At 43.7% G+C, this 16,205-nt stretch overlaps 1 protein-coding gene across 7 annotated transcripts in view; it reads left to right on the forward strand.

Annotated features, from left to right (window-relative positions):
- Nucleotides 1-16,205, forward strand: part of TMEM154 (transmembrane protein 154) — a 103,402-nt gene that overhangs the window by 26,132 nt on the left and 61,065 nt on the right. For all 7 annotated transcript variants that reach the window (XM_049852765.1, XM_049852766.1, XM_049852767.1 and 4 more), the window contains exons 2-6: nt 1,344-1,604; nt 1,694-1,732; nt 7,718-7,745; nt 9,012-9,097; nt 11,170-11,227. In XM_049852765.1, the coding sequence (XP_049708722.1) occupies nt 1,344-1,604; nt 1,694-1,732; nt 7,718-7,745; nt 9,012-9,097; nt 11,170-11,227 (472 nt within the window). The remainder of the gene's footprint in view (nt 1-1,343; nt 1,605-1,693; nt 1,733-7,717; nt 7,746-9,011; nt 9,098-11,169; nt 11,228-16,205) is intronic.

Genomic DNA, 16,205 nt, shown 5'->3' on the forward strand with positions numbered 1-16,205 from the left:
CCCTGGACCAGCAAAAAAAGTTTTCCACCAGGATGACTTCCTCATTGAAGTCATCCTGAGCGCAGAGCTGTAGTGACCAAACAGCATCCGCCACTGGTAGCCCAGGCCAGTACGGACTGAACGTGGGGGTGGGGGCAGGGGTAGTATACACAGGTGCTGTTGTTGTAGCGTTAGCTACTGTCAAGGCGGCCTCCGACTCGTGGCGAACCATGCACAAAGGGATTGGACCGTCATAAGGTTTTCATTGGCCGATTTTTTCAGAAGTGGATCACCAAGCCTTTCTTCCTAGTCCGTCTTAGTTTGAAAGCTCTGCTGAAACCTGTTCAACATCATAGCAACACATCAGCCTCCACTGACAGACGGCGGTGGCTGCATGTGAGATCCATTGGTTAGGAATCAGACCCAGGTTTCCTGCAGCGAAGGCACGAATCAACCACTGAGCCACCACTGCCTCCATCACTGGTGGCAGTGACCCTTATTCCAGGAGGTCAGAGCTGGGGACCTTCCTTGGATACCCAGAGCCCTCTTAAGGGAAAGTTTTTCAAATAGACATCCTTTCCCATCCACAGGATGATCTTTCAATACAATCCGAGGTCCAAACAGAATAAACTTGCTTATACCTTGTTAATAGGGAAAGTTCTAAAGATGCATCTTGTTAAATAAATTAAAATATTGGCATAGTTTCTTTAGTCTCTGAGGGAAATTTCCCTAGAGAATGTGAGATGCGTATCATTTTATTTTGCATCCAGCAAGATTGCTGTCAGATCATGTCAGTGGCAGACTCAGTTCTATAAAGAATGTGACGCCTGACACTGATCCCAATTTCCAAGACTTTCAGAGAATTCCTTTCCATTGATCGGGAACATTTTCATCAAAAATTGGGACACAGTGCATTTCATCACATCTAAAAGTGTTATGTGGCAGGTACTTAAATTTCAGTAAATATGAATTTAAATTTATTCAGAAATTTTATTAAAATATCATGACATCTCTTTAAATAACAGGAGATTCCCTGGAATAGTATACAACTTGGCTCGGGAAATCGTGCTTGACATGACAAAGCTTCCCGATGCCCTTTGCTTAAGCGCCTCAAGTCTCTGGTCAAGGGTCAACTGCCTGCCTTTGTGAGAGGTTTATCTCCAGGCTCTGATTCCATGTTCCATACACTCCAGCTTGAGTTCCATTTATGTTTAATCAGTACTGTGTCATACCAAACTGGAAGGCCAGGTACAATATGTCAAGTTTATCACTGGATGCAGCTAGGATGAATTTAAAAATCATTGGAAGCATGACATACTGGCATTGTACCCATGGCACTCTCAGCTTTATGTGTTTTTCCACAGGTGATGAAGAGGACCCAGACCTGTCAACACAACTAGCCCCAGAGAAGGAAGAAACCAATGAAGGGACTATTTTAAGCACACCTGCTGCAGCGACCACAGAAACATTTGCTATAGAGACGAATTCTACTGCCGTGGATACTGAGGAGGCAAATCAGCTAGAGTTTATACTAATGGTGTTGATTCCATTGATTTTATTGGTCCTCCTGCTTCTGTCAGTGATACTCATTGGAACATACTATAAAAGAAAAAGAACCAAGAAAGGTAAATATTTAGTGTGGTCCTACTTCCAGACAAATGCTTCATGTGTTAACCAACAATCAACAAACATAATACTTTTTGCTTCTACACAGAGCCTTCTAGCCAAGGATCTCAGAGTGCTTTACAGACATGTGAGTATTATCTAAATTCTGCTTGGAGTTGGGGATGGGGTAGGAGAAGGAACTGAAATGTTTTAAAGTTAAGCAACAAGGACTACATAAAATAGTAATGAATTCTTCCAGTTTTTAATGACGTCATATTCCTGTTTTTAATATTTTAGTATACTTTCAGCCTAAATTGAAGTTAAAAATATACTGCTACCATCTTTGTGAGTCTCTGGGTAGCGCAAACAGTGAAGCATTCAACTACTAGCTGAAACGTTGGCAGTTTGACCCCACCCAGAGGTGCCTTGGAAGACAGATCTGGCAATCTGCTTCCAAAAGGTCACAACCTTGAAAACCCCGAGAAGCAGTCCTACTCTGCACACAGAGAGTTGTCATGAGTTGGAATCAACTTGATGGCAACTAACAACAAAAACCACTTTTGTACATAATCCAGGGGAGGGCTTTGTATAATCTTGGCCAATAGGTCATGAAACATTTCCCTGTTGGGAGAAATGGCGAACTGGCGAGGTAGTGGGTCAGATTAAGGTTAGGGATGGGAAGAACACGAGTCATCTCCACAAGAAGAGCATTCTTCCATCTGTGTTTATGTCACAGGTGTTATTTTGCTCTCCCCTCACCATCCCGCCTACAATCACAATTTGATCTTGGAAAGGCCTGGTTGAGACATAGCTCTTGTTCCCATTAAAGGTATGCTAATTTTTATAGTGAAACCACTAACTGGCTAAAGTGGACTTAATTTTGAAGATTACTATTAATCTGAAGGAAAATCCCCTAGGTCAGAGACACACTCAGAGTATCCGGTTTTGATTATATGAGCCTGAAATACTAGGTTTCAGGGTTGTTCTAGATCCAGGGTCACTATGAGTCGGAATCAGCTCGATGGCAATGGGTTCTAGGTCCAAAGCAGACTTCTGTACTTTTGACTCATGTTGGTAAAATGACTCCAATTTTTAGGTTTTTAAGTCGAAGTCTTTAAAGTCATTCAAAAAATTACACAAGGGATGAGGACTTTTCTAATGAAATACATATTCATACACTGCCAACAAGACTCCCTCCATGTCCCTCACACCCACTAACAGGGTGTGTCTGGCTTTCTGCCTTGGCCTGGGTGCCTCACTCCCTCTCCTGGCACCAGAAGAAGGGAGACTTTACACTCTAGGTAGGAGCTGTAAGTGGTCATTTACGATATGTCAACAGATAAAGTGTCATTGTCCCCAGCATATAAGAGCTATGGGGAAGAAGCACTTAAGTATACTACCTTTTGTGGCAGGGGCTGATACAGTAGATTCTAAGAAAATAGTAAATTCATATGCTTTACCAGTATTTGAAATTTTAGGTGACCTAATGAGTCGGAATTGACTCAACGGCAACGGGTTTGGTTTTGGTTTGGTTTAATAACAGTGATCAGGTGGGAGGTCCTTTGTTAGCTAAAGAAAAAGCAAAGGGAAACAGAGCTACCTGCACCCCAATTTTTTTTAACCCCAGGGAAAGTAAGAACTGCCTGCCTAAAACCATAGCTCCACAGCTGGTCTTACCTAATTGGATATGTGTGGGGGTTTGGGGACATTCAGTCAAATGGTCATGCTCTTAGTCTCTGTCTTAGGCTGAGTTCTCTAGAGAAGCAAAATCAGTGAAGCATGTGTACAGAGAGAGAGAGATATCTCAAGAAAATGACTCCTGCAGTCATACAGGCTGGCCAGTCCCAAGTCTGTGGGTCAGGTGTCAGGCTGGAGGCTTCTCCTGACTCACACAGCTGCAGGGGCTGATGTACCCAAGATCAGCAGGTCAGACGGCAGGCAGCTGGCTCGAGTCCCAAGTCCCATTGCCATCGAGTCGTTTCTGGCTCATAACAACCCTATAGGACAGAGTGGAACTGCCCCATAGGGTTTCCAAGGAGCGCCTCATGGGTTTGAACTGCCGACCTTTTGGTTAGCAGCCGTAGCTCTTAACAACTATAACACCAGTGTTTCCTTAATATAGCTACAGATGGTTAATTGTTTAACGGATGACAAAGACTAGCAATCACTGTTAAGTGAAGTCCATTCATTCATATTAACACTATAATACAAGTAAAAAAACCCACGATATTTAAAACAAATTTGATTGAAATGCAAATTTTTTTCCCTTAGAACTAAAACTCCTATACTGGGTCAAATCAGCATTTTGCTTGGAAAATTCCCAAAGGACTGTTTTGTGGGAAGGCATGGAAACCTGCATGCATGATGTCCCTCAGCAAGCTAGGAGCAGACACATTTTTTTCTCTCCTGGCACACATAAACTAGTTGCCGTCAAGTTGATTCTGACTCACAGTGACCCCCTGCGTTTCAGTGCCCCATAGGGTTTTCAGTGACTGATTTTTCAGAAGTTGACCACCAGGTCTTCCTAGGCACCTCTGGGTAGACTTGACCACCAACCTTTCGCTTAGCAGCTGAGCACATTGACTGATATTCTTCTCCATCAGAAAACAAATCCAACAAGTAGGGAGGACTTGGTTAAAATTTTCAGAAAGAACACTTCGTCTGTTCAGACACTGTCTTCCTTCTTTGGGCCTGTCCTTTTCATTATCAGGAAGAGAGAACCATTGAGTAGTAACTTGATGTTCTGCTATCATTCTTCCTAGATCTCCAGGCATTAAATCTGCAATTGTTATTATTTAACATTTATTAAGTGTCTGGATGTGCTGGGTCTCTCTCAAGGAGCTGCAGGGGAAAACAGCTGGGAGTAAACCACTTTAGACAGCGCCATGGTTTCACGGTGCCTGGCTCTGCTCAGTAAATCTCCAGAAAGAGAAGACCTCTCTTGCTCTGGGTTCAGCCTGGGAACAGGCAGAGGAAAGCAGTTTTCTGCTGTGCCCCTGAGCACCCCCCACCCCGACGACCCCGCTATCCAGCGCACAGAGGAGAAGAGCTGGGGGGCGTTGTCAGACTAAGTGGGTATAACGTCGGATCTGAACAGGCGGAATAAAGTGGCTTGGAGGATAGGAAATGGAAGGCCGCAGGAGGGAAAATGGAATCAAGTTGTAGGGCGGGGGAGGGGAGCCCGTATAAGGGCCACATCTGCCTCCTGGCTGTTGGGAAGGGAGTAGGTGGATATCAATAAAGACACAGACGCCAGGTGGAGTGGAGCCAGCAGGGCCTGGTGGCTGAGGACAAGTAATTGGTCTCCCTTCAGGTTTAATGCTCCGCTCTTGTGCGCTCGCCGGGATAGTCTGCTGTTGCCATGACGGCTGGGCCGGGGTAATGGCCGTGGAGCGGGGAAGACAAGACCACAGAAGGCTTTTTGCTCTGCTTTTAGTACTGATTACAGCAGCTTCACACGTGGCACATCCGGAGCACTTTTGTAATGGGTTTTTAAACTTTTCCATCGTCTGCACGCAGGGCTAGCTTTTGCTCACCAGAAGCCTGCAGGGAACCCAGATTACAAAGATAAACCCATGTGCCCTAGTGCAGCTGTGGAACCACTTGCTCTGAGAAATTAGTTGGGGGGTATTAAGCAGGAAAAAAAGGGGGTATAAGGAGGAGAGAGTGACAAAACAGGAGAGCCTTCTGAGCCTCCAGTGGGAGAGTCTCAATTGTGTGTGTGTGGGGGGCGGGGGGGGGTGTTATTTGAAATAAAATCCCTTAAAGAAACAGTCTGGAAATTTTAGATGCAAAATGTATACACATAAAATCTAAGAAGAAGATATTCCCCTCCCCCTGATCTAAGTATCTGAGGAGTCAAGCATCTGCAGGAAGCTTCAGAGGCCTGCGGTGGGGCAGGAGGAAATACCTACAGGGTATTTGCAAGGCCTGCAGTGAGGGTATGAAACTTACATCTCCCCCCAGCTTTCCTGGATTAGCAAGGCCATGAAATCTCGCCAACCCACAGGAAATTACAGTGGCTCAGGCTGCCAGGAGCTCTGTTCCAGGTGCCCGGTGGTTGTGTTCCCTCACTGGGGGCCTGCATGTCTGCAAGCCAGACAAAAGGAGGCTTCCCACTGCCAAGGACCTGCTACAAAGTGGTTTGCCTTTCAATGGTTTCACATCCTTAAAGGTGGCGGTGGACCTAGGCTATTTCCTCGCTTGACATCATTGCCTCATTTTTCTGGGTGTGTTGGCCCCCTTTCCAAATAAAGCAGAACTTGAGGTAGGGGCATCGGGCTCTGATTCTTGCCACACGTGTTCTGATCTATGTTAGAGCTGTTTCGCCCACTGTTACCTAACTGTCACCTCAAACAATAGCAACAAAGCACAGGGCTGTTTGAAGTTTCCCTATGATGATAAAACTAAGTCCAGAAGATTGGACATGAATTCAGCACTGAACATACAGACTGAGGCCTAGTCATCTATTCAATAAATATTTACTGGGTGTTTACCACGTGCCAAGTTCTGTGCCTGCTGGATCGGGGCGGGGGGGGGGTGATCTGCCACAATGAACAGGGCAGACAAGATCTCTCCCCTTTTGGAGTTTACAATCTAGTAGAAGAGAATGACTGAACAAAGTCGAACAGGTGAATTAATCAATCACGGATTGTGACAAATGCTATGAAGGAAGGAAAAAGGTGCTGAGCTGGGGAATAATAAAAAAGATAAAATTGGGTGCCGTCTAGTCTACCCTGACTCATGGCAACCCTGTGTGTGTTAGAATAGAACTGTGCCCCTTAGGGCTTTCAATGGCTGAATTTTTGGAAAGGGATCTCTAGGCCTTTCTTTCCAGGCGCCTCTGGGTAATCCCCAATTTCCAACTTTTCTGTTAGCAGCCAAACGTGTTACTCCAATAGGAACGATGAGCCCTACCTAAGATAGAGACGGGGCTTCCAACCGGTTCTTCCTGGTTCAGTCATGGCTGAGGAAGCGAAACAGGAAGACTCGAATTTTTAAAATTGGGGTGAATCAGAGCGATAACTGGACTGGGAAAATTACGGGTCAAAGCCCTGCTAGAAACCTAATCTCCCTCTTAGAAAACAAGGGCAATGTACTCATGGCAACCAAATCTCTTGCCCATCAGGTTTTGAGCAGAGTCAGAAACAGGGGTGCCCGTCTCAAAGATGGTGGCCAACCATGACACTTTGAATGTGTGTCTCTCTCCACAGTCTGCCAATAATCCAGTCGCATGCATCAGGCTCCTTGAAAGGGGTCACTATGCCTCTTCTGGGTCTCCCATTCCAGGGCTTCAACCAGTAATTTTTCCCGTTCTGGTTATTGTTCCAGATCACCTAAATTGTAAAAATTCAAGCCTGTTCTGGTTTTGCTTTGTCGGCTACGACCAAACTGGTTTGAATCAATTCAAAACCCTGGATAGATGAAGACTCCCCAAGACTGGAAAGATCCAGCTGGAGCCTGTTCTGGAGTACCCGACTTTCTACTCCAGGACAAAGGAACAGTCTGTCACCAGGAGATGAAATAGCCATGTTCCTGAACTGGGACACTTTGCTGAAAGAGGGCAAGGAGGAAGTCCTCTTATTTAGCCCTTCCTGTCCCTCCTTTGTAGTCCCTGGGTGGTGCAAATAGTTAACACACTCCACTGCTAACAGAAAGTTTGGAGGTTTGAGCCCACCCATGGATGCCTTGGAGGAAAGGCTTGGCAATCTACTTCTGAAAAATCAGCCATTGAAAACCCTATGGAGCACAGGTCTACTCTGACACACATGGGAACAGCATGACTGGCGGGCACTATGACTTGGAGTCAACCAAAGGGCAGCTGGCTTGCTTCTCTCCCTTACCACTGTGCTCCTCTCTGTGAAAATGAAGAATAAAGAGGGATGAGCATCTGATCTGAAGCAAATGCTTCCAGGGGACCAATTATACCTAAGAGAAAACAGATTTCACACCCATTAGGACCTCATTTCCATATGGCACTCTGCACTTGCTTGACTTGGAGGTTTATTATTGCTCCTTTAAAATTGTGATTTACTTAAAATCACTTGTTTCTTTTTGTAAGGGAGATTTCAGCTGTTGAAATAAAAAAATTGTTCACAAAGCTAACATGACCTTCATATGTATTCTCTTTTAGATGAACTGGGAAGTGAAAACGTGAAAGTGTAAGTCTTCCCGATTGCTTCCAGCCCAGCTCAGTCGTCGACAAGAACGGTTAGGTAGACACTTAGATTAGGGAGCCACAGGCCCTTCTCAAGTGTTTTTGTTCGCCTGTCTTTCTTGCGGGGCTCTCTTGCCTCCCGGGCGCCCCTAGCGGCCCAGGGAGAATGTGCCGCGTTCCCCAAACCTCAGGACACTAGGGGTTGAGCAGGGAAGAGGGGCGGGTCTGGTTTATTTCATTGTCCCCAGCTCAGAAAAGAATCTTTCTGACTGCTACCCAATCCAAATGCATAGTAGTTCAATACTCTGACACTGGGTGTATTTCAAGGACATCGGTTCATTTATTCTGATTAAAAGTCGTATCACCTGGGAAGACACCTTCGCTGGTATTAGGGGAGGAGGGGATCCCAGGAAGAAGCGTGAAGTTCGCACAGCGAGAACCACCACGGGGTGGGGGGTGGCGGGGCTGGTGGGAGACAGAAGTGAAAGGGAGGGGTGGGTCGCGGGAGCCGGGGAGGGAGGGACGGAGGGAGGCAGAGATTCCACCGAAAGAGTGTTCTGGGGCGATGCCCCCCGCCCTGTCTCCTCCCTTTATTCGTTGTTTAGACATTTTTCTCACTTCCTGTCCTGAGCGTGACGCCTTCGCTGCGGCGCAGAGCTGGTGGTTCCCCCCGCCCACCTCCAGCCCCATCCACATTAGTCAGACGGCTTCTCTCCAGTCCTCTAACCGCGCTCCGAGCCCTGGCAAGGGAGGGCAGTGGGTTTCTGAAGTCAGCGGCTCCATTTCCCCAGAGAGAGGCCTGGGCGCTGGAGAAGGGCTGTGTGTGATAACAGGACCTTGTCGACAGTGGCCTCTTGACCTTGGGCACTGATCAAAAGCACCGACGAAGGCCATGGGGTCGCGAGGAGTCGGAATCGACTCGACGGCAACGTTTTTTGAAAGGCTAAATGTGGCAACCCCCAGAGTAGCCGCAAGGTGGAAGCTTTAGTAGCTTTAAGGGACGGAGCGAGCTCCCCGGTTTCCCTTTGCTGTCCACCGGCTGGGCTTGTGCGCCTTCTGTTTTTGGATCAGTGATATGATAGATTTAGATTTGAGTTTTATCCTTCGTTTCCGTTAAGAGTTTGATAGTGCTAAATAGGACAAGACCTGCCAGGCTGCCTCGGAGTTTAAGGCACTGAATCAAGTTCATTCTCCCCAAAGTCACCCCGCATGAAATTTGGCCTACAACACGTTCCCCCCCGCCCCCATTCTTTTTGTTCTCTGTCTCTAGCCCTATTTTTGAGGAAGACACGCCCTCTGTCATGGAAATAGAAGTGGAAGAGCTTGACAAATGGATGAGCAACATGAATAGAAACGGTATGTGGTCACCTGACGTTTTTACTTGTCTCTCTAGTAATAGAGGGCTGCCGCAGCTGTATAAATATCTCAGCCATATCCTGGAGCGTGGCAAAGCCTAATAAACTTGGATCTGACTGTCCTTAAATATCCAGTTTAATTGCTGCAGCAATGGTTTCCGCTTGTTTTTATTTCGGTACTAGTTTGAAATGGTCTTTTTCAAGCAGAAAGTTTTGTTTTTTTTTTTTCCAAGCAGGGAAATCTCTGAGACCAAATTATCTGCAAAAAGTTAACACCTGGCACTACCTGGTATATTTATAGAACTTAGAGATCTATCATTTCGATCTATATGTGGATATAAGACTAGCAGGTATAACTTACATAGATCTGGTGGCGTAGTGGTAAAGGGCTCAGCTATTAACCAAAAGGTCGGCAGCCTGAATCCACCAGCCACTCCTTGGAAACCCTATGGGGCAGTTCTACTCTCTCCTATAGGGTTGCTGTGAGTCAGAATCGAATTGAGGGCAACGGGTTTGGTTTTTGGGTGCTGCCCAATACGATAGACACTAGCCACATGTGGCTATTTAAATTTGAATTAATTAAGATAAAATGAATTCAGTACCTCAGTCACTCTAGCCACATTTCAAGTGCTCTGTAGCTGCTTGTGGCTAGCAGCCACTGTGTTGGACAGCACAGGTACAGAACATTCCTGTCACTGCAGAATGTTCTATTGGCCACAACACTATTACAGGTGATAATGTAAGTATCATAATACAACTCAATTTCCAACTGATATCTGGAAGTAGTTGTAGTATATGTGCCTTACTTTTTATTAAATCAACAGTCCATTCTTCTTTTTCTATTCCTTTATAAAATAAGCAAATTATTTTTAATGCCCAAATTAAATTAATAAAATCACGGTTTATATTATCGTATCATTTGTATTTTTAACAATTACTTAAAAAAATACCCTGGGATCTGTCAGGTTCAACAATCTACAATGGAGTTTTCGAGTCATTTGAATTCGAATTATTGGCATTTGAATTATTGTACCAGGGGCTTATCAAGATGGGGTTTTCAGAAGATCAAAACCACTCAACTAACTTGCATTATTTCTAAGTTTTTCATAATCCAATACTGAAGGGAGAATAACTGTGAAGTATTTTAGGATAGGACTGGGTCATTGAGATAATTAAAAAAAAAAAAAGTTATTTCATTTTCTTGTTTTTAATTTATAAAAGTAATATATAATAGAATCTGGAAAATGGAAAAAATAGAAAAAAAGATTCCATCACTCAAAGACAATCTCTCTTAATATTTTGGTGTAATTCATTTTATTCCTGAGATAATTGTAATTACACTCACTAAAACCAGAAAACTGTCTCCGGCTGGTGCAAATGATAAGCACTCACCTACTAGCTGAAAGGTTGGCGATTCGAACCCACCCAGGCGCACCTTGGAAGACAGGCCTGGCGATCTGCTTCTGAAAGGCCACAGCCGTGAAAACCCTATGGAGCAACTCTGCACACATGGGCTGTCCATGAGTTGGAATGGACTCCATGGCAACTAACAGCAATTTGACAACTAAAGCAGTTATTTTGACACAGAAGTGATAGATCCAGTGGATTTTTTTTCCCCTCAAAAACAATGGGTAGTGTAATCCGAGAGAATTCTGATAACTTCAAGAAGGTTGATTGTTCCCCTCCTCACCTGCGTCTTTCTCTTGTGCCATCTGACTGAAACCATTCTGCAGACACCTCAGAACCTCAGACAGAGCGGTATCACCCCAGGGTCTGTCCTGAAACTTGCAGCTTTTGGGCTCCTACAGAGCCTGAATAACCAAGCAGAGATGAATCGCGCCCTTTCCAATAGGGCAGGGCATGTTCACGTGTTGTATGTGTGCTATTAGTGCTTTTTGCATTTCCACTGCCTGGCCATCGTCAATCTTCTAATCTCTAGAACTCGCCCGTGAGGCCATTTCTGCACAAGTAACCACGCAGATTAGCGAAATGCAGTGATCAGCCGTGTGGGTTTTGTGGAGAGGAAATAGAATTTCAGTGACTAACAATGACTTTGCTTTTATTCTATCCTAGCCGACTGTGAGTGTTTACCTACTTTAAAGGAAGAAAAGGAGCCAAACAACAGCCCAAGGTACTTTCTACCATAGATTATATGCTATGCGTTTAGGGGAGGGGGCTGGAGGCCACAGTGTGACAGTTCTGTGCACCTTCTTCGTGCCTGTAAGTTTCATGTGATATTTTACATGGATGTACATGTGTATGGTGAGGAGAAAAGGAGGTGTGAGTTATGGAGAATAGAAGACTACAAAGAAAATATCCTAATGGCCCTTTATCTTTAGAAATGGATCAGTATTGGCATTTTCTTGCACTTCTGAAAAGAGACTGTTTAGCTTACTTCTGTTTTAGTCATAAGATTTCCTAATGATAACAAACTGTAGCTTTGTTTACCTTGGAGAAATAGATGTTTGGTAAGGAAAACAGATGGAGGTGACAGTCTCAAAAGGGGTGACTGTAAACAAGCATGAGTAAAATGAACATTAAAAACAAAAAATGGAATTACCAAAAAAAATCCTTCCTACCACTAGGTGGCTCTGCTTGATTGAAAATTTTAGTGCATCAGCCTTGGAAGTTGCTTCCTTAACCAAACCCATTGCGGTGGAGTTGATTCCAACTCATAGAGACCCTATAGGTTGGAGGAGAACTGCCCCATAGGGTTTCCAAGACTGTAAATCTTTTACAGAAGCAGACTGCCACACCCTTTTCCTGCAGGGCGGCGGCTGGTGGGTTGCTTAGCACTCCATAATCACATTTAAATTATATTATTGTTTGTGAGTAAAATACTTAGCCTCTCTGCGGTGCCTTTGATCAGAGAATAGCTTGATCAGGTAGGGGGAGGTATTTGCAGGAAATAGAAATGGTGACTCAGCAAGTGGGGGACTTGCTCCACAGAGTACATTTGTAATTTGGGGGGCACCAAGTTGTTGGCCCACCACTTGTCTGTCAGTTTGTCATACTGTGGTAACTTGCATGTTGCTGTCATGCTGAGCTATGCCACTTGTATTTCAAATACCACCAGGGTCACCCATGGTGGACAGATTTCAGTGGAGCTTCCATATTAAGACAGACTAGGAAAAAGGACCCGGTGATCTACTTCTAAAAAAACTGGCCAGTGAAAACCTTATGAATAGTAGGGAAACATTGTCTAGTATGGTACTGGAAGAAGAGCCCCTCAGGTTGGAAGGCACTCAAAATACTACTGGGGAGGAGCTGCCTCCTCAAAGTAGAGTTGACCTTGATGACATGGATGGAGTAAAATTTTGGGGCCTTCGTTTGTTGATGAGCATGACTCAAAATGGGATGAAACAGCTGCAAGCATCCATTAATAATTGGAACATGGAATGTACGAAGTCTGAATCTAGGAAAATTGGAAGTTGTCAAAAATGAAGTAGAATGCATAAAGATGGATATCCTAGGCATTAGTGAGCTGAAATGGACTTGTATTGGCCATTTTGAGTTAGATAATCATGTGGTCTACTGTGCCAGGAATGACAAATTGAATTTGACAAATCACATAGATTGTCAAAAAGAACATCTCAGGATATGTCCTGAAGTACAACACTGTCAGTGATAGGATAATATCCATATGTCTACAAGGAAGACCAGTTAATACGGCTGTTATTCAAATTTACTTACCTACCACTAAGGCCAAAGATGAAGACACTGAAGATTTTGACTGACTTTTGCAGTCTGAAATTGATCAAACATACTATCAAGATTCACTGATAATTACTGGTGATTGAAATGTGAAAGTTGGAAACAAAGAAGAAGGATTGATAGTTGGATAATATGGCCTTGGTCATAAACGACAGGAGATCACATGATACAATTTTGCAAGATCAATGACTTATTCATTGCAAATACCTTTTTTTTTAAGTGGTAAATATACACATGGACCTCACCAGATGGAATACACAGGAATCAAATACAATATATTTTTAGAAAGAGATGATGAAGAAACTTGATATCCTCAGTCAAAACTAGTCCAGGGGCTGACTTGGGAACAGACCATCAATTGCTCCTCTCCAAGTTCAAGTTGAAGCTGAAGAAAATTAAAACAAGTCCATGAGAGCCAAAATATATGCCACCTGAATTTAAAGACCATTTTAAGTTGACACATTGAACACTAATGACCAAAGACAAGATGAGTTGTGGGATGACATCAAGGACATCATGAAGAAAGTAAAAGGTCGTTCAAAGACAGGAAAGAAAGAAAAAACGAAAATGGATGTCAGAAGAGACTCTGAAATTTCCTCTTGAATGTAGCTAAAGCAAAAGTAAGAAATGATCACATGAAAGAGCTGAAGTGAAGATTTCAAAGGGCAGCTCGAGAAGGCAAAGTAAAGTATTATATGAAATGTGCAAAGACCTGGACTTAGAAAACCAAAAGAGAAGAACACACTCAGCATTTCTCAAACTGAAAGAACTGAAGAAAAATTGAAGCCTGGAGATGCGATATTGAAGGATTCTATGAGCAAAATATTAAATGACACAGGAAGCATGAAAAGAAAGATGGAAGAAATTCACAGAGTCACTCTACCAAAAAGAGCTGGTCAACCTTCAACCACTTCAGGAGGTAGCATATGATCAAGAACCGATGGTACCAAAGGAGGAAGTCCAAGCTGCACTGAAGGCTCAGGAATTGAAGAAATACCAAATGAGATGTGTCAACAGATGCAATGCTGGAAGTGCTCACTTGTCTATGCCAAGAAATTTGGAAGACAACTACCTGGCTAAGTGACTGGAAGAGATCTGTATTTGTGCCCATTCCAAAGAAAGGTGATCCAATAGAATGGGGAAATTATCAAACAATATCATTAATATAACATGCAAGTAAAATTATGCTGAAGATAATTCAAAAACAGTTGCAGCAGTACATCAACAGGGAACTGCCAGAAATTCAAGCTGGATTCAGAAGAGGATGTGGACCAAGGAATACCATTGCTGATGTCAGATGGGTCCTGGCTGAAAGCTGAGACTACCAGAAAGATGTTTCCCTGTGTTTTATTGAGTATGCAGAGGCATTTAGCTGTGTGGATGATAAGAAATTATGGATAACATTGCGAAGAAAGAGAATTCCAGAACACTAAATTGTGCTTATGAGGAACCTGTACGTAGACCAGGAGGCAGTCGTTCAAACAGAACAAGGGGATACTGAATGGTTTAAAATCAGAAAAGGTGTGTGACAGGATTGTATTCGTTCACCATGTTTACTGAACATGTATGCTGACCAAATAATTCTAGAAGCTGGACTACATGAAGGAGAATGCGGCATCAGGCTTGGAGGAAGACTCGTTAACAACCTGCAATATGCAGATGACACAAACTCGTTTGCTGAGAATGAGAGAGCTTGAAACACTTACGGATGAAGATCAAAGTAGGGATTATACCTCAAGATAAAGAAAACAAAAATCTTCACAACTGGACCAACAAACAACATCATGATAAACGAAGAAAAGAAAGAAGTTGTCTAGGATTTTCTTTTACTTGGATCCACAAGCAGCACCCATGGAAGCAGCACTCAAGAAATCAAAGGACTTATTGTATTGCATTGGGCAAATCTGCTGCAAAACACATCTTCAAATTGTTAAAAAGCAAAGATGTCACTTTGAGGACTAAGGTGCGCCTGATCCAATCCATGCTATTTTCAATTGCTTCATATGCATACAAAAGCTGGATAATGAATAAGGAAGACCAAAGAAGAATTGATGCCTTTAAGTTACGGTGTTGGTAAAGAATATTGAATATACCATCGACTGCCAAAAAAATGAACAAATCTGTCTTGGAAGAAGTACAGCCAGAATGCTCCTTAGAAATGAGGATGGCAAGACTTCATCTCACGTACTTTGAACATGTTATCAGGAGGGGCCAGTCCTTGGAGAAGGACATCATGCTTGGTAAAGTAGAGGGTCAGCAAAAAAGAGGAAGACCCTCAGTGAGATGGACTGACACTGGCTGCAACCATGGGCTCAAGCATAGCAATGATTGTGAGGATGGCATAGGACCAGGCAGTGTTTCATTCTGTTGTGCACTATGAGTCGGAACTGACTCAATGACACCTAACAGCAACCACAAATTGTTGGCAGTGGTGACCGTAGGATGACCAAAGAGAAAAGAATTTGAGCCATGACTGAGATATCACACTTCTGTTAGAATAAATAGAATAAACCTTCAAAACAAACAAACAAAAAAAGGCCAAACAAGTTGCCTTTGAGTTGATTCCAACTCATGGCAATGCCATGTGTGTCGTAGTAGGACTGTGGTTCATAGGGTTTTCAAATGGCTGTGATCTTTTGAAAGTAGATCGCCAGCCCTGTTTTCTGAGCCGCCTTTAGGTGAATTCGAACTACCAACCTTTTATTTAGTAGCTGAGCTCTTAACCGTTTGTACCACCAAGGGACTTCATAGAGTAAACCCTCAGATCGGGATAAACACTACCCTACCTCCTCATCCTCCATGTTATCCAGAGGCCCTGTGCCAATCACCTATTCAGGTGCCAAGTGTTCCTAGAGTGCACTGATACATAGTTGGGCAGGCTCTGAGGTAAGAGTGTTGTGGGAGAAGACTGGTTACTAACTAGTGGTTGAAGTGATTAGATATTTCTCTTCTGGACCCTATTTCTGCATCTTTTACCTAGACCAACAATATAATTCAAAGGCATCAATTCTTCTGCAGTCTTCCTTATTCATTGTCCAGCTTTCACATGCATATGAAGCGATTGAAAATAACATTGCTTGGATTAGGTGCACCTAGTCCTCAAAGTGACATGGTTGCTTTTTAACACTTTAAAGAGGTCTTTTGCAGCAAATTTACCCAATACAATGTGTCATTTGGTTTTGCTTCTCTGGGCATTGCTTGTGGATCCAAGTAAAAGGAATTCCTTGACAACTTCAGTATTTTCCCTGTCTATCGTGATGTGGAACAGTGGTTAAGGGTTAACCAAAAGAGAGGTAGGCACTTGAAATCCATCAGCCGCTCCTTGAAAACCCTGTGGGGCAGTTCTACTCTGTCCTATAGGGTGTTCGTGAGTCGGAATCGACTTGATGGCAACA

Source organism: Elephas maximus, chromosome 13, assembly GCF_024166365.1.
Source record: "Elephas maximus indicus isolate mEleMax1 chromosome 13, mEleMax1 primary haplotype, whole genome shotgun sequence".
NCBI lineage: Eukaryota > Metazoa > Chordata > Mammalia > Proboscidea > Elephantidae > Elephas > Elephas maximus.